At 39.5% G+C, this 19,304-nt stretch overlaps 1 protein-coding gene and 1 long non-coding RNA gene across 3 annotated transcripts in view; both read right to left on the reverse strand.

Annotated features, from left to right (window-relative positions):
- rpgrip1l.L (RPGRIP1-like L homeolog) overlaps positions 1–19,304 on the reverse strand; it is a 111,981-nt gene that overhangs the window by 90,293 nt on the left and 2,384 nt on the right. The window contains exons 1-2 of one of the 2 annotated variants that reach the window (XM_018257766.2): positions 13,324–13,381; positions 12,829–12,920 (exon numbers count right to left, since the gene is read on the reverse strand). In XM_018257766.2, coding sequence (XP_018113255.1) covers positions 12,829–12,913 — 85 coding nt within the window. In that variant the 5' untranslated portion in view covers positions 12,914–12,920; positions 13,324–13,381. Of the gene's footprint in view, positions 1–12,828; positions 12,921–13,323; positions 13,382–19,304 lie in introns of those variants that run through there. The other variant, XM_018257765.2, reaches the window with a different exon arrangement.
- Positions 7,180–10,298, reverse strand: LOC121402986. Its single transcript, XR_005966921.1, has 2 exons — positions 8,053–10,298; positions 7,180–7,891 (listed from the first exon to the last, which is right to left on the reverse strand). It is a non-coding gene; the product is annotated as an uncharacterized LOC121402986 (long non-coding RNA).

The raw sequence follows: 19,304 nt of genomic DNA on the forward strand, positions 1-19,304 counted from the left end.
CTGTAACTTCAAATTGAAGCATTTGGCCCTGATAGACCTCAGGACCTCACCAAAGATTTAGAAAGGTTGAAAAAGAAGTTGTTAGAACTCCATTCGCATGGTGTATCATTAAGTGAATATTACAAACAGAGGCTTATCCCTCGTGGATTTAGAATATTAAATACACCCACTACTGGGAGAGATGACAAGGAATTCTGCCAGAAATTCTGATCAGGTTTTGTGTGCTCTGGTCGAAACCTTAAAGTGAAATTGTCATGGGTATAAAAAAGTTTTTTTCAAAATTAATCAGTTAATAGTGCTGCTCCAGCAGAATTCTGCACTGAAATCCATTTCTCAAAAGAGCAAACAGATTTTTTTATATTCAATTTTGAAATCTAACATGTGGCTAGACATTTTGTCAATTTCCCAGCTGCCCCAAGTCATGTGACTTGTGCTCTGATAAACTTCAATCACTCTTTACTGCTGTACTGCAAGTTGGAGTGATATCCCCCCCCTCCCTTTCCCCCCCCCCCGCAGCCAAACAAAAGAACAATGGGAAGGTAACCAGATAACAGCTGCCTAACACAAGATAACAGCTGCTTGGTAGATCTAAGAACAACACTCAATCGTAAAAACCCATGTCTCACTGAGACACATTCAGTTACATTGAGAAGGAAAAACAGCAGCCTGCCAGAAAGCATTTCTCTCCTAAAGTGCAGGCACAAGTCACATGACCAGGGGCAGCTGGGAAATTGACAAAATGTCTAGCCCCATGTCAGATTTCAAAATTCAATATAAAAAAATCTGTTTGCTTTTTTTAGAAATGGATTCAGTGCAGAATTCTGCTGGAGTAGCACTATTAACTGATGCGTTTTGAAAAAAAAAATTTTTCCCACGACAGTATCCCTTTAACCTTCTGAATTCAAAGCGAGTGTGGGAACTGCTAAGCGAGTGTTGCATGTGATCTAAGTGTTGCATGTGAATTAAATGTTAAGCAGCGTTAAAAACCTTAAGGCGTTTGTGAGGAATTGCATTTGGGAGACTGTAAGTACCCAGTGTAAATGAGTGCAAGTGGGTTTGATGGTATCACTCAGTGTGTGTCTTGTCACATGTATGTGGTGTTGGAGCAGAAGTTCCATGCAGTATTTACATGTGAGAGATGTCGGTGGGTTTTCATCTTGGAATCTGAACTGCAGACTCTGAGGGGTGAACTTGCAGCACTGAGAGCAGCGGCAAACAAGGGGGAATAAAGGAGGCTCGCAGAGCAACCACTGGCAGGGGCTAGTGGAGTGGGGGGAGGAGAAGGGGCAGTGGAGGCTAATGAGGGAGGAAGGTTTGTGACAGTCAGGAGGGGAAGTAGGGGACAGAAGGGTAGGGGGGCTGGGCTTCTCCAAAACAGCAAATTTGCCATTTTGGCTGAAGATGCTGGGGAGGAAAACTCTGAACTGGCGTGTATGGAGCAGACTGACTCTCAGAGCACCATGGGAGGCAGTGTCTCTAATATGGGTGGTGGGGAGGGTGTGCAAGGAAGGAAAGGCAGGTTATAGTTATAGGGGATTCAATTATTAGAAAGGTGGATAGGGTAATCTATTGTAAGGCCCCTACATGCCGAACAGTCTGCTGCTTGCCTGGTGCTAGGATTCGGCATGTGGTGGAACGAGTGGACAGATTATTGGGAGGGGCTGGGGAAGACCCAGCGGTCTTGGTACACATAGGTACCAATGACAAAGTTAGAGGAGGTGGTGAAGTCCTCAAGAACGATTTTAAAAAAACTAGGTGTAAAGTTGAGCAAGAGGACTTCCAAGGTAATTTTCTCAGAGATATTACCTGAGCCACGAGCAATGCTAAGGAGACAGCGGGAGCGTAGGGAGATTAATGCGTGGCTGAGAGATTGGTGTAGAGAGGAGGGTTTTGGGTTTTTGGAGAACTGGGCTGATTTCTCAGTCGGCTACAGGCTCTTTGCTAGGGATGGGCTGCACCTCAATAATGATGGTGCAGCTGTTTTGGGAGAGAAGATGGCTAGAGGGTTAGAGGAGATTTTAAACTAGGTGTGGGGGGGGTAGGGTTCAGTAAAAGATTCAGTGGAAGACAGGTTAGATGAGATAATGGGCAAAGAAAGGGAAAATGGGGGAGGAGATTTGGCTAGGGATACTGTTAAGGATAGGGAGGACCACATGTCATATGTTCAATACCAGTATTAAATGAAAGTTTGCAAATGCAAGTAGTCTGACTGGTAAAATGGGAGAGCTGGAGGGAAAATATGATGTGATTGGTGTGGCCGAAACATGGCTGAATGAGTCGCATGACTGGGCAGTAATTATCAGTGGCTATACTTTGTTTCGGAGGGACAGAGGCAATAGAAAAGGAGGAGGGGTATGTCTGTTTGTTAGGCAGGATTTCAAAGCTTATATAAAGGAGAAGGTTATATTAGAAAATGAGGGGGCAGAAGTCTTATGGGTAGAGTTCTTAAAGGAACAGTAACGTCAAAAAATAAAAGTGTTTTAAAGCAATGAAAATATAATGCAGTGTTGCCCTGCACTGGTAAAACTGCCGTGTTTGCTTAAGAAACACTACTATTGTTTATATAAATAAGCTGCTGTGTAGCAATGGGGGCAGCCATTCAAAGGAGAAAAGGCGCAGGTTACACAGCAGGTAGCAGATAAGCTCTGTCTGTCTGATGGTGTTATCTGTTATCCATTAGCTAAACTGTGCCATATAGCCGTTTTTCAATTTCCGCCATTCTTACACAGCAGCTTGTTTATATGAACTGTAGTAGTGTTTCTGAAGCAAACAGATCAGTTTTAGCAGTGCAGGGCAACAGTACATGATATTTTCATTACTTTAAAACACTTTCATTTTTTGGTGTTACTGTTCCTTTAACCAATTGTAAAGAGTCCAGCAAATTAATTGTAGGCGTATGCTATAGACCCCCTAATGTAAGTGAGGAGGAGGAGGCGAAGCTCCTCATGCAAATAGAAAAGGCTGCTAGTTTGGGTAAAATAATGATAATGGGAGATTTTAATTACCCAGATATTGACTAAAGCAACAGTACTGCCGGATCAGTTAATGGGAACAAATTTATAAACTTGTTGCATGACAATTTTATGGCACAGGTTGTTGAGGAGCCTACCAGAAAAATGCTATTCTTGATTTAGTGATCTCAAATGACCCAGAACGTATAGCAAATGTCATTGAACCCCTGGGTAATAGTGATCATAATGTTATATCATTTAATGTGCAAAAAACAATATATACTGGGGCAACAAAAAACATGAATTTTGGAAAAGCTAATTTTAGTGCCTTGAGGGCTGCCCTACAGAGTATTAATTGGGGCATTAAGTTCTCAGCTAAAAACACAGAACAGAAATGGTTGTCATTTAAAATGACATTAAATCATTACTGTTCTCAATTTATTTCCTTAAAGTGGACCCGTCACCCAAAAGAATTATTCAAAATCCTATTTTATCACATTAGTCAAGCAAAATGAACTTTAATTACACTATATAAATTATTTGAATCTTGTTTCCTTCAGTCTGGGAATTCATAATTATAACAAGCAGGCAGGAGCCATTTTGTGGACACTGTTATTAAGACAAGCCTTGTATCATCTCAGAATCTTGTTTGTGCACCAGAATGGGGGACCTGATGTCCATCCCCATGTCCTGGTTACACAATTAAACGGTGAAGAGAACGGGGGAATGTGGGGAGAGCAGTGACATCTAGGAAGTGCTGAATGGAAAGTGAAAGCAATTGTCTGCCCCGCCTCTATGCCTAGGCATAGAGGCTGGGCAGACAATATTTGATTGACAGCTGAGATTTTTAAATGAACTTACAACAGCCATGAATGCTTTAATAAAAAATAGAAATTGGATTTCATGTTTAATTTGAAAAGGACTTTTATTATACAGATTTTTGTGTCTGGGTGACGGGTCCACTTTAAGAAGTAAATGTAGAAGCTCTAAGAATCATCCTATGTGGCTTAATACAGAAGTAAAGAAGTTAATAGGGAAGAAGAGAAAGGCATTTAAAAACTACAAATCTGTTGGGACAGAAGCTGCATTTAATGAACATAAACACTGTAATAAATGTTGTAAATCAGCAATCCGGAAGGCAACGAAAATAAATGAAGAGTTAATTGAGGTGGAGGTGAAAACTAACCCTAAAACGTTTTTTAAATATATTAATAGTAAAAAGATGCAGGTTGAGAGTGTTGCTCCATTAAATAATGGTACCAATATGGTTGTAACAGATATAGAAAAGGCAAATGTGTTAAATCAGTTCTTTTCTTCAGTGTATACAATAGAGGAGTCTGAGTTCCCAGGCTCACTTTATAGCTGCACTAATGGCTCAGCTCAATCTAGTCAGTGGCTGACTCAGGATATGATTCATAAAGCTTTAATAAAAATTAATGTAAACAAGGCTCCAGGGCCTGATGGCATACACCCCGGGTTCTAAGAGAGCTTAGTTCAGTTTTAGACCAGCCCCTATTTCTGGTGCAGTGAAAGGTATGGAAAATCTTAGCTATGAGGAAAGACTGGCCAAATTGGGGATGTTCTCGCTGGAGAAGAGGTGCTTAAGGGGTGATGTGATAACTATGTATAAATATATAAGGGGATCATATAATAATCTCTCTAATGCTTTATTTACCTGTAGGTCTTTCCAGCTGACAGAAGGTCACCCATTCCGATTAGAAGAAAAGAGGTTCCGCCTAAATATTCGGAAGGGGTTTTTTACAGTGAGAGCTGTGAAGATGTGGAATTCTCTCCCTGAATCAGTTGTACAGGCTGATACATTAGATAGCTTTAAGAAGGGGTTGGATGTTTTTTTAGCAAGTGAGGGAATACAGGGTTATGGAAGATAGCTCATAGTACAAATTGATCCAGGGACTAGTCTGATTGCCATTTTGGAGTCAGGAAGGATTTTTTTCCCCCTCTGAGGCAAATTGGTGAGGCTTCAGATGGGTTTTTTTTGCCTTCCTCTGGATCAACTGGAAGTTAGGCAGATATAAAAAAAAAAAAAAAGTTGAACTTGATGGACGTGTGTCTTTTTTCAACCTTACTTACTATGTAAGTGAAGTGCTATTTTGAATAAGGCTTCACTAGACCTTATGGTACTGGTGATGAACACATGAGCAATAACTTATCTAAAATCCGTACTGATATTCTTAAGACAGAACTTGAATTTGACAAAGTCTCAAACCAGGCGTAAAGAGATACTTTTAATGGCGATTTATCTCAAAAACTTGATACATGGAGAAATGATTAGCCTTTAAAAAGAAAACTTTACTGAAGGTTATACAAGATTACAAAACTGATAATATATACAGGTGGTCTAAAGGTGATATATTCAACAGAAAACCACGTAGGTTCACCAATCGACAACAATTCAGAGGATCCTCCTCCTCTAGTAGTGCTAGTGATACTGCCGACAGTGACTCCCCTGGTGAACGCCATAAGACTGATTTTTTATCAAAGGGCATAAAAGGCAAACAAAGAAAAAAAACAAGGAGGGGACAGAATAAGTCAAAAACAAGGGACAGACGAACAAACGAATCAGGAGAATTTACAGATAACCCAATCCAGTCCAGTAAAGACACACAGAAGGGACAAACGATATTTGATCTATCCTCTACACCTTTGACAGAGACACAGGCACAGGTTTTAGGTAGGGGTCTTAGTTTTGTCCCTACCACCAATTTTAATCATTTCAATTTTGAGATTGAATTATTTAAATTTTGTCGCAAATTAAATTTACAATCTTTTTTTGCTTCTAATCCCACAGATGAACCGGCGTTATCTGAGACTGAGCAACTGATTCCAAATATGGCCAACCAACTGCGACTTAAATCAACATAAATGCCACCGACACAAAATAGGTCAGTAACAACATTTGCCAACAATGTTAGACGGGATATAAATCATTATGCCAAACAAAAACATCGATATACCAGTAATGTTCCACATAAGGAAATAATCTCTATACAGGAGTTGGCTAATGACAAAACACACATTGTAAAACCAGCAGACAAGGGTGGGGGAATAGTAATTATGGGTTATGCAGAGTATAGAACAGAAGCTCAATCAATTGGCAGATAGTGTATGTTACGAGAAACTATCTGGTGACCCAACCTTCACATATCTGAAGGAGATAAAGAATATGGTAACTACAGCGCTGAGGTCCAAAATGATTGACGAAAAAACTAACGATTCCCTTATTATGCAGAATCCACGCCGACCATGTTTGTATTTGCACCCCAAGATACATAAACCACTAAGTAAACCCCCTGGGAGACCGATTATATCTGCTTCTGGCTCAATTTGCCAGCCAATTGCTCAATTTGTTGATTTTTATCTACAGAGTAATGTATCCATGATTCCTTCCTTCATTAAGGATTCTTTTGATTTTTTGGAGAAACTCAAGATGATTAATATAGATCCACAAACACATACTCAAATTTTATTTTAGTTTTAGATTCCTCGATACAATCTATGGCAGACAGATTTTGGGAGTGTGGATACACTCCTGATGTGATCGAACAAGCAATCTCAAAGGTAAAGACCGACGAGGCTAAAACAGAATCTGCCAAACGCAGAACAGTCTTTGTCTCAAAATACACAATGGCTAGTGGTTTTGTTAAACATACGATTTCCAAACATTGGCACCATCTACAGACAGATGCAATATTGGGTACGTCTTGTCAAGAATCCCAGATGTTTGCATATAAAAGAGGGAAGAATTTAAAAGATCATTTGGTGAAGGCCAATAACAAATCACATTACTCTGTTACACAATTTCTTTCTAACCCTCAACCAGGAAATTATAGATGCTTCAATTGCTCAGTGTGCAACAGTATGTTATAAGATCCATCATTTGCCCATCCACAAACGCTACAGAGATATAAAATTAAACATAGAATTACGTGTCAATGTTTGTGGTTTACATCATTATTTGCCCTTGCGGCCTATATTACACAGGCAAGACTGTACAAAAATTGAAGGATAGGTTTATCAAACATAAAAGTGTCATCAAGTTAGGCAAAGAATCCACTCCCCTAGTACAACATTGTAGGGAACATAATAATAATGTTTCGTCACTACATTTAATGGGTATCGACCAGATAACCTCCTCCGTGGGTGGTATAGATAAGAATACATTACTATTAAGTAGAAATAGATATATCTATGGATTGCACACTCAGACTTATACAAAAGAATCAAAATTTATTATATCATATTGTTAAAAACTTACAAACATCATAGAAAAACCCGACGTGTTTCGACCACCACGGTGGTCTTCATCAGGGGCAAAAAACTCCTCAATATAAGAAAGATCAAAAAGGCAGGAAGATTGTATGTGTACATGCAGTTCAAATACCTTGTGGCATGTTAAGCAGGCTCCCAAACAGACGATGCTTGGCGTGTGACGTCATTTCCGCCCAATTACAGGTGAAAATAGGAAGTGTGCTCACTAAATCTCTATTTGGAACGCATATGCGTTCCACTCGAACATGCGCATTCACGCCCAGTCATAGGCGAAAACGTGCATGCGTTCCATTCAATCATGCGCATTAACGCCCAATTATAGGCGAAAATGGGAATATGCGCACAACTTCTTAGAATGGAACGCATATGCGTTCCACTCTCTGTTGCGCATGCGCATTCTAGTTATTACAAAAATAGCACGCATTAGATCTCAAAATAGGGGAAAAAAATAACAATTTCTCGCACACTTTTCCAAATCCATGTTATGACTCACAATTGCTGCACATCATGTCTGTTTGATGGCCAAGATACAACAAAAAAATGACATCATAACTCATGTTACTGTGCACAATTAAATCACAAATAGGCCATTTCTTGTTTAAGAGCCCCAGATACAGTCTAAGTCTGGTGTCCCATGAGTCTGTTATACACTAGAAAAAATAAAAAAAAATTACATAATTATACAAAAAACATTATACCAAAAAAAACATTTTACAAGATTACGTAACAACCCTAAAGAGACATATTCTTTATTAAATCTTGGATTATACGATTGGATTTGAAGAATATCTATATCTCAAGCAGAACATACCTATCCCGGTTCATCATCTAGTATGGATAGAAAAATTGGATAGAAAAATTCGTACTGGATGAATCAAAGAAAATATCCATAATAGGAGCCGATTAGAGTTGCAGCAGTCATTATCTGCTCTGTAAAAAACAGGACAGATTTAATGAATCATTAAGACCCATAGGAGTCACAGTGTTCAGCCGAAAGATCCATTCTGCCTCCTTTCTCAGTAACAGAGTTTTTTAATCGAGAGTTTTAATCGACCTATTTTAATCACACTTTTGTGTTTGATAAATCTGTCTTTTAATTTTTGTATAGTTTTTCCTATGTAATATAGACCACAAGGACAAACCAGGGTGTATACCACATACATTGACTGGCAAGTAATTCTCTGTTTTATCTGAAACCTTTGTGAAGTCCTAGGATGAGAAAAAGAAGTAGTTTGGATCATACTATTGCAAATGGAGCAATTAAAGCACTTATAGTTGCCTGGCTTTGGGTTCTGTAAAAAATGCGGAGTTGAGTAATGTGCTTTATTATTCGCCTTCACTAGCATATCCTTTAAATTCCTACCCCTTTTATAAGCCAACATTGGGGCCTCTTGACATCCGGCACCAATTATTGCATCAGTTTGCAAATGATGCCAATGTTTTTTAACCGTGTGCGCAATGAAGCGACTTGCTGTAGTATATTTACATTACTATTTAGGAGGGAGGCGGAATGTATGTATGTATATGTATGTATATTTTTATTTGTAAAGCGCTCCTTGAGGGCAAAGCACTGTACAACAAAACAATAAATTGGTAGTAACAAACATGGATATTTCGTTTGAATACAGTTACTCCATCAGGACTAAATGAAATGCTCAATTTATCTTGCTTCCTACAGACTAGATGAAAAACGATTTAATCAAGCATTATCGCTTGCTCAGTCTCAGCACACGTCTGGATGATCTGATGTACAAGTAATGTGTAAGTATAAGTTTCCATACACTTTTTCATTTTTTCACTTTTCTCAATTTTTGTTTTGATTTTTCATTATGAGTTTGTCCTTAGAAGCCTAATATATATAAAGCTATATATATTGGCAAACAAACTTCCCCTACCACAAGACCACAAATTCTGCTAATGCTATTGTACTCTTTAATTCATTTTATGGCGATTATTAATATTCTCTATACGTCCATTATTTGGAGGATGTATTTTGAATATGGATGCTACAAAAAAGCATAGTCATAAGATAGGCAAGACAGTGAGCTGGAACGCATATGCACTCCAAATGTAAGCACACATTGCGCTGAAAGACAAATGGCAGGAAGTGATGTTTACTGATTATTTGATTATAGGACACAGAAATATTGATGCTTCGCTCTTAGAGCTTGATCTCTTATAGATGAGTGGACTTACATAGTTACATAGTTAAATTGGGTTGAAAAAAGACAAAGTCCATCAAGTTCAACCCCTCCAAATGAAAACCCAGCATCCATACATACACCCCTCCCTACTTTTAATCAAATTCTATCTACCCATACCTATACTAACTATAGAGCTTAGTATCACAATAGCCTTTGATATTATGTCTGTCCATAATGGTGATGGTTGGGCAATATACCGACGCTAATGAGAATGTTTCTTTATATAGCTAGGCATGGATGCTAACCTGGAACGCATTTGCGTTCCTAACCACTTCCTGGATGACGTCGCTCTTCCTCTCTGGCACTGGAGTAGGCGGAAATGACGTCAGACGCCGGATCCTCGTAGAGGAAACCTTCAGCATGGACTATAAAACTTAAGAGACTGTAAGGCTCGTTCTGCCTTTTTTCTTTTTTTGTCTATTTGTGCCCCCTGAGGAAGACCCTTAAGGTCAAACCGCATTGGGCTCACCTCTTTATTTAATTTTTGTATAATTTTGTAATTATCTTTTGTTTTTGCTTTTTTGTAATAAATTCACTATTTCTATTTTGTGTCTGATGCTTGAACATTATCCTGAAGAATTTGTTGATATTGGGTTGACAAGGACCCCGGTCCCTGAAATAGCCACACAGCCCCACAGCATGATGGAACCTCCACCAAATTTGACAGTAGGTAGCAGGTGTTTTTCTTGGAATGCGGTGTTGCACCATGCAAATCGCTCAATTTCTGTCTAATCAGTCAAAAGCACTTTGTTCCAAAATTAATGTGGCTTGTCTAAATGAACTTTTGCATACAACAAGTGAATAAGCATGAGTGCAGAAAGGGCTTCTTTCTCATCACCCTGCTATACAGATGTTTCTTTGTGCAAATTGCGCTGAATTGTGATACGATGTACCGATACACCATCTGCAGCAAGATGTTCTTGCAGGTCTTTGGAGGTGATCTTTGGGTTGTCTATTACCATTCTCACAATCCTCCTCATATGCTGCTCCTGTATTTTTCTTGGCCTGCCAAACCTTGGTTTCACAGCAACTGTGCCTGTGGCCTTCAATTTTCTGATAACATTCCTTACAGTTGAAACTGACAGTTTAAACCCCTGAGATAGCTTTTATAGCCTTCCCCTAAACCATGATACTGAATCTTTGTTTTCAGATCTTTTGAGAGTTGCTTTCAGGATTCCATGCTGCCACTCTTCAGAGGAGAGTCAAACAGTAGCACAACTTGCCATTGGCCACCTTAAATACCTTTTCTCATGATTGGACACACCTGCCTATGAAGGCTTAATGAGCTAATCCAACCAATTTAGTGTTGCCAGTAATGAGTATTAAGCAATTATATGCATTAAAATTAGCAAAATTACAAGGGTACACAAATTTTTGCACAGCCAGTTTTTCACATTTCACATAATTTCATACAACTGATTATTGCTTCACTAAAAATATTTGTTAAGAAAACACTCCAGTACTCAGATGTTCCTGGGAAATGAAAGACATAGCACTTTTTTGTGTTGAAAGTGGAGTAAATTATTATGCAGGCTGAGAGGGGTTCCCAAACTTTTTTATGACTGTATATTTATTGAGCAAAACGTAGTGTTTATCTATATGCAGATTAAGTTTGAAATACCACTTCACTGAATGCAACAAAAGGGGACACAGAAAACTGGGCCAAACACTCAATCGGATATCTTACAAAGCCTCCTCTTTACAGTCATGAACAAAACTATTGGCACCTTTGCACTTTTTTCAAATCACACATTATTATAAAATAATGTGACCTACTGTAAAAGATGTTGTCAAAACCAGGTTTCCAAAATTCCTTGTTTCTGTATTAAGGTTACAGACAGTAGAGCAACTATAGAGGACATAGATGGGGAGTGGGAGGTCATTAAGAAAGTGTTAATGGAATGTGGATGGAGTGCTGTGTGAGGGTAGAAAATGATTTTGCTGGGTAGCTCATGCACACAATGTTATGCCCTTCATTATATAATATTTGGTATTCAACATATTCTATTTCAGTTGAAAATGTTATTGACAAAATTATTGCCACTCTAGACTTAATATTTAGTATCACACCCTTTGGAGAGAATAACTCAAATCAAGTACTTCCTATAGCCATGAATGAACTTTCTACTGTAAGGACCACTTTTCCATTTCACTCTGGGGTTGCTGTTTTTTTTCTTGAAGGCTTAATTCTTCCCTTTAAACAAAGGGATGCTGTACTTAGTGAAAAAGCTTGAATGTCCATGTCAACAGGACATGCTCTTGTCAGGCTTTCTTGTGTTTCAATTTAAGAAGTGGGGCTTTCCTTAACCTTCTACTACAGAGCCCTCTTTTGAACTGGTGTCAGATGTTATAGGTTGAAACTGTTGTGCCTTGTGTCTGACGGCCAGCTTGTCTGGCAGTTGATGTATACAAATCACAACAATTCAAAGGATTCATCTCTTTAATCTTTAAATATTTTTTTTTCTTGTGTTCACATCTAGGGAGATTGGCTACAGTGCCATGGGCACATGGGTAGTCTTGAGATCGTCCAGGTTTTCTTACAATTTTCTTCCTCACTTACAGTGCTCTGCTTTTCTCTGTGTTCATTGTAATGCACAGAGATACTTGTTAAATGTCTGATTTTTACCAGTTTGAAATCCAAATATTTCTTAAAACTTCTAAAAGGTACCCCAATTTTTTCCATTCCTTTTAACGATTTATTTGTTAAATCAAATATAATATTTTTATTTGCAGTTTTCTTGTGCTGTTAGACTGCAAAGAAATTACATATACATATATGAAATTCATACCTTTGTTTTTGACACAACTGGCCCATTATGTTTCTCATAGAACTGGCACATTATTGAAAATAGAGCAAAGGAGCGATAGATTTTTTGGATGCCCTTGCCCCTTTGTCTGGTATGCTGCCTACCACCTGCCCTGACTAGGTTTGTTTGCCTGTTGTTCCGATTCTGCTCTGACACTTGACCTAGACTCTGGTATATACTTCTTGCCTAGTGCCTGCTTCTAAGGCTAAGATTGTGTTTCCCTCAGGAAAAAAATAGTTTTCTATAGCACTCTTTGAAATATTTTATCTTTTAGTTGTGGGAATATTAGATTTTTTTTAATGGATTTCCACATATCTTTACTCTTTTACACCACTCCACTGCCAATGCCCTTTCTATAAGTTCTGTGTGTTCTACCACTTTCTGAGTATTACTCCTAAACATTGCAACTACACTATCACTACAGTATGATATTTTCTTACTGCAAACATTTGTTGTTGGAATTAACTCCTTGATGTTGTTGTTTAGACAGTACTGTAATGATAGCTTAAAAGACACATACAACATTTCTTATCATGTAATGATTTTACAACATATTGAACAGGGGGGGGGGTAAACCTTGTATTGGAGCATTTCCTGTAGCAACTGGTCCTAGGTCCCTGACAGGGAGATCTGCTGCAGTCTCATCAGATGGAAGTGCCATTGTAGATCTGTTAGAAAGTAAAAACATGCTGTTAATCAAGTTCAGAATTCAACAAGTTATTCCAACAAAATTTGCCATTGCTTTGTCAGACACAGTATTTGACAGTGTTTTGAGATTTGCAGCAGCTGCTAAACTAAAACATATCAAAGTATAATTCATTGTAACTCAAGCTGGCCATAGATGCAAAGATCCGATCGTACGAATCATCGTACGATTGGACTTTCCCATCTCCCGACCCGCCACTAACCATTCAGACCATTAGCTAAAGAACAGATCAGCAATGTTCTGCCCCTGACAGCAATCGTACGATATCTATGTCCAACTAAAGCTAGTGACAGTCTCCCACTGAAAATCGTACGATCGGCAATACACGCAGAGATATTATCAGCAGCCGACAGAAATTTTCTAACCTGTCTGATCGACCAAACGACCGATCTTCGCCGGATGAAAAATCTCGGGACTCTCCACACACGGTTTGAAAATCGTACGAATCCTCGATTCATACGATCAGATCTTTGCGTCTATGGCCAGCTTTAGGCTGAAAAAAGACACATGCACAACAAGTTTACTCTATGTCTGAATGAAACCTTCCTAACTGCTAGTTAATCAGAAAAATCCTGAATGAAGATTAAATCCTTCGAATCGTTCAAAACGATCAAACGATTTTTCTTCGACCTAAAAATTGTTCAAAAGCCTATGGGGAACTTCCCCATAGGCTAACATTGACTTTGGTAGGTTTTAGGTGGGGAACTAGGGGTTCGAAGTTTTTTTTAAAGAGACAGTACTTTGACTATCGAATGGTTGAATATTCGAACGATTTTTAGTTCGAATACTTCGATTCGAAGCCGAACGTCAAAGTAGCCCATTCGATGGTCGAAGTAGCCAAAAAAATCATTCGAAATTCGAAGTTTTTTTTATTCTATTCCTTCACTCGAGCTAAGTAAATGGGACCTCTAGAAAAAAGTTGTTTAAATGTAAATGACCATGAATTCTGATGGAGAAGCTAATGTAACAGTATTGTTAAGATGTGTATTTTCTTTAATACCCAACAAACACAAAAATGTCATTTTAGAATACTGCACCACTGCACACTCTTCCAAATAAATTAAAGGAGAACTTAAGCTTAACAAAGAAGTAGGCTAAAAAAGCTACAGCCTTTTAGTTGTGAAGATCTGTGCTTCAGAATTTGTTCCATGTAGTTCCCCATTGTCTTTTTATGGACCACAAGCGGCCCCTGGTTTCTTTTAAGGATTTAAGGTGAGAACCAGTAAGGAAGCTAACTAGGAAAGGGCAGGACTGGTACTTTGCAAAGAGTAAAAGACAGATACAAGGCTTCACAGAAAGCAGGCACTGGCACAGGTTAGGGTTAACTTGCAGACAAGACAATGTATAAAGTATATTGCAGAATTGGCAGAATAATAAGGCAAGACAGGGTAAAGGTCCTAGAACATATGAGAGAGCAGAGACATAAAAGGCCAGGGCACAGAACAGCAGAAGTTAACAACATACCTCCCAACATTTTGGAAATAAAAAAAGGGACAAAAAAATTTGCCACGTGTATTGAAACTTTTTTGACCATGCCCGTTTTTGTGGCCACACCCCCTAATTACCATGTTAATTTTATATAATTTGTCAGTGTATGAAAGTTTGAACATATCTGTGTTTTTTGTCAGTTATTACAGTTTTGCTAATGAAGGTGAATTGCTCTTTAAGCTGTGAGTCTAACTTTTCCCAAGGGACCTCTTATCTATATTGTTACAATTACTTATTTACTGATCTCAGAACTGTTACAAAGTATCTTATTTGCACCTGTTAGCTGTTCTGGGTTCTCTGCCAAAAGCCAATTAATTTGGAAACTTTTGTTTCTTTTCTGGCTGTTCAGTGCAGAGAAAGTCTGGACTTTCCAGTACAAATGCGGGACTGTGGGTTGAGCTGTCTAAAGCGGTACTGTCTTGCTGAAAAAGGGGACAGTTGGGAGGTATGTAACAAAGTCCAGGTAGTTCCGTTCTCGGAATTAGCAATGCGCCCCCAACCCTCATGCAGGAAAGGTAAGTGGCAAGGGGCAGCATTGCAGGAGACGCCTCAGGCTCCTTTCTCAGGAACTTCCCTGACGAAAGGGTAGAGTTAGGCTAAAGCACCCCACCAGTAGTCAAAGAGTCAGGCCTAAGAAAAGGACTCTGGCACAAACAGTAAATGTGGGCAAGCCCTGCAGTATTTGCAATTTTTTTGGGCACACCACTTCATCAAGCATATAGATCAGTGATAGGTGCATAAATTAAAAAGGTCAAAATTTGCATAATTAACAAGCCATGCCTTTTAACCATTCTTTAACCCATCTTAACACAAATCTTATTCCAAACAAGTCAAACATGCTTATATAAATAAAATTCCAATAACTGGCCTTGTTTAAGGAAAGTATGATTCAATCACAGTGAATGTGAAAGCAAAAATGCCCATGAGTAGGTATATGACAGTCCCAATCCTTTATCAAGGAAAAATGAACAAATCTTCAAATGGTAGCAAAACAAGGCTTGATTCTTAACAAAAGTAATTCATCACATATTATGATCTAAGTCAGCAAGAAAAGCATGGCATGGGCTATGGTCATCTGTTCCTGGTATATACCGTATATACTCGCGTATAAGCCGAGTTTTTCAGCACCCAAAATGTGCTGAAAAACTCGACCTCGGCTTATACGCGGGTCATACGCCAATCCCTCGCCGGATCCCTCACCTCCCTCTCCCATATATACTCCGTATATACGCCAATCCCTCACCGGATCCCTCACCTCCCTCTCCCATAGCGCATCAGGACTGTGACTGACTGTCACGATCGCCGCCCGGAGCAGGTCCAGGAGCTCCGGGCGGCGCGTCCTTCCCTGCCGGCGTCCTTCCAAAATGGCGGCGCCCATGGCCGCCACATGGGTAGAGGCGCCGGCGCCGCTACCCACGTGGCGGCCATGGGCGCCGCCATTTTGGGAGCGACGCCGGCAGGGAAGGACACGCCGCCCGGAGCTCCTGGACCTGCTCCGGGCGGCGATCGTGACAGTCAGTCACAGAGTCCTGATGCGCTATGGGAGAGGGAGGTGAGGGATCCGGTGAGGGATTGGCGTATATACGGAGTATATATGGGAGAGGGAGGTGAGGGATCCGGTGAGGGATTGGCGTATATACGGAGTATATATGGGAGAGGGAGGTGAGGGATCCGGTGAGGGATTGGCGTATATACGGAGTATATATGGGAGAGGGAGGTGAGGGATCCGGTGAGGGATTGGCGTATATACGGAGTATATACGGTATTTGAAAGAAAATAACCCCTACTTTCAGCACCTGGGTGTGTCATTAGTAACTCCTCACTTCATTGATATTCATAGGCTCACAAAATGGGGTGTGGGGACCAGGGCCCTTTTGTATAAAGTGTTGTGTTATTTCCCAGCACCCACTGCTAGCCCTGTATTCTATATGGATTATCTTCTCCCTACAGGAACCAGCATGGCAGCACCAACTGCTAAACAGGGGCTTATTTATAATAATGGGATTATTGGACCCCCTTCCCCCATCCAGGCCATATTCTCCTAGAAGAGTTTGTGACCAAAATAAGCAGAGGAATTTCAAAGCTCTTGCTGCGGACTGTAAACATTTACATGTGTCCTGCACACTGTTGGGGCCGCAGAAGGAGCCTCGTATGTAGTTGCTGCATCTTTCCGTCTCTCTGCCCCTGGTTGAGTTATAAGTTATTTTACTGTGACTGGTGTGCTTACAATTTTTTTTTTTTAAACTGTGGGCAGGCCTACCTTTCATTGTTATTCAGTGGGTGCAGGTACAGATTGATTTTCAATCAGCCCCTAGGCTTATACACGAGTCAATAAATTTTTCCAGTTTTCTTAGGTAAATTAGGTACCTCGGCTTATACACGGGTCGGCTTATACACGAGTATATACGGTAGTTCCTTGATGATTATATCAGAAAAATTTAATTCTATAATGGCCATATCGTTATAAGAAACACGCAATGTAAAATACTTCATTTAACCCTCCTGGGTATATTGTTCGCAACAACTAAATCCAAAAGCACTCTCTGAAGTAAGCTTCTTATCCTGTCCTTCCTTGGTTACCACCCTTACCAGTATTTGCCACCATAACTGTTATATCCTATGGCCCTTTTTTTGCCAACATAGTTTCTGTTCTGATTAACAGGATCCTGATATTTTTTATGGCTGATTTCTGCTCATTTAAATGGACCTTAATGGGCCTGCTCGTCTGACCAATATAGGTCAAACAACTGTGGCATTTAATGTAATAAATTACCTTCTTACGGCCACAGGTGTGGCAACCACTAATTTGATGTGTAGTACCCTTTGATGGATGTAGCATACAATTATTTGGAATTAGGCCATTACTATAGCCACAGTTACTGCACGGAAAGGTCCTTGTGTTTCTAGTAAGAAACCAAGTCTTTCTCAACTCACCTTCTGAGTTTTAAATTAACTCTCCAATACTTCTTCCCTTTGTATTCAGTGATATTTGGACCCTAGCAACTAGACTGCTGAAATTGCAAACTGGAGGACTGCTGAATAAAAAGCTAAATGACCACAAATAATAAAAAATGAAAACCAATTGCAAATTGTCTCAAAATATCACTCTCTAATTCATACTAAAAGTTAATGTAAAGGTGAACAACCCCTTTAAGAGATTCTCATTGACAAAGGCTAGTATATAAAGTAATCCACCTTGCCCTAAAGAACTGACTATTAGGCAGACCTTTAAGAATTCCCAGTGGATGGAAACCAGGGCCAGAACTAGGGGTAGGCAGAAGAGGCATGTGCCTAGAGCGCAAAGAAAATGGGGGTGCCAAGCACTTACCTTTCCTTTCGCCTACACCTGGTCCGGACCTTTGTTCACCCACTGGCACTCAGCACACTCCTCGGTGCGTGCGATCCCCCACGCATGCATCGCTACATCGGGCACACACACCGGAGAGGGGGCCGTTTGTTCTCACCAGTTGGCTTGTTATAAATAATTGTTATACTGAATATTCACATCAAGAAAGTGTAATGTAGTAGGGTCAGTCTACAATGTGAACTTGGATAGTTGGATGTCCAATATTTGAGTACTCAAGAAAATCTTTGTAATGATGCCAATGTACTGGACCAGATAAAGGATGTATCATCTATGTAACACATGTAGCCATGATTAAATGGGGTATACCCATCATTAGCAAGATTATACAATTTTTCAAAATGATTGATGAAAACAATGGTGAAGCCTTAGAGCTGCAGATAATCATTGTTAAAATAAAAATAATTCAAAGTATCAATGAAACAAGGTTTCAAAGAAGATATCTCCTGTTACTGCATGTATAGAATTTCTTTTTATAAATTATATAAAATATAGGTTGCCACAATGGCCCAATCATCTGATCACCTTCTTAAGAGGTTCTGAAATTGGATCCATAGTATGGTCATTTAGTAAGTCTACCACCTATTTTTCCTATTAAAAAAGGGAAGAAATATTGGAGAGTTAATTAAACCTAAAACTCAAAAAGATGGGTTGAGAAAGACTGGGTTTCTTACCAGGAACACAGGAACCTTTATGTGGCCATTGTATGGGTTAATTCCAGGTAATTGTGTACAAATTAGGGGTTACCACACCTGTGACAGTAAGGATCTCATTATTATATCAAATGCCCCCGTGATTTTGCCTATATTGGCTAGACAATGAGGTCCATGAAGGTCTGTTTAAAGGAAACATATTATGTCTAATATTATTGCCCTTTTACATCTCTTGCCTTGAACCACCATTTTGTGACTCTATCTGTGCTGCCTCAGAGATCACCTGACCAGAAATACTACAACACTAACTGTAACAGGAAGAAGTGAGGAAACAAAAGTCAGAACTCTGTCTGTTAATTGGCTCATGTGACCTTACATGTGGTTTGTATGTGTACACAGTGAATCTTACGATCTCAGGGGGCGGCCCTTATTTTTTAAAATGGCAATTTTCTATTTATGATTACCCAATGGCACATACTACTAAAAAAGTATATTATTATGATAATGGTTCATTTACATGAAGCAGGGTTTTACACATGAGCTGTTTTACTCAGTATCTTTTAATAGAGACCTACATTGTTTGGGGGGTATAGTTTTCCTTTAAGCACATTGCATGTACAAGGCAAGACAGACACTGGCAAAGGCCAGGTATTACTATCAGGAAAATTAGCACACTGTATTGCAGTGCTGGGAGTAATAAGGCAAGGCTGGGTGAAGTTCCTGGCACAAACTAGGTAACAGCCAAGGCACAGTACAGCAAGGCTTAACAATACTAAAAGTCCAGGCATCAGATCAAGGCAGGCAGCACACAGGCAGAATCAGGAAAAGGCAGTATTTGCCA

This window comes from Xenopus laevis, chromosome 4L, assembly GCF_017654675.1.
Source record: "Xenopus laevis strain J_2021 chromosome 4L, Xenopus_laevis_v10.1, whole genome shotgun sequence".
In the NCBI taxonomy this organism is placed as follows: Eukaryota; Metazoa; Chordata; class Amphibia; order Anura; family Pipidae; genus Xenopus; species Xenopus laevis.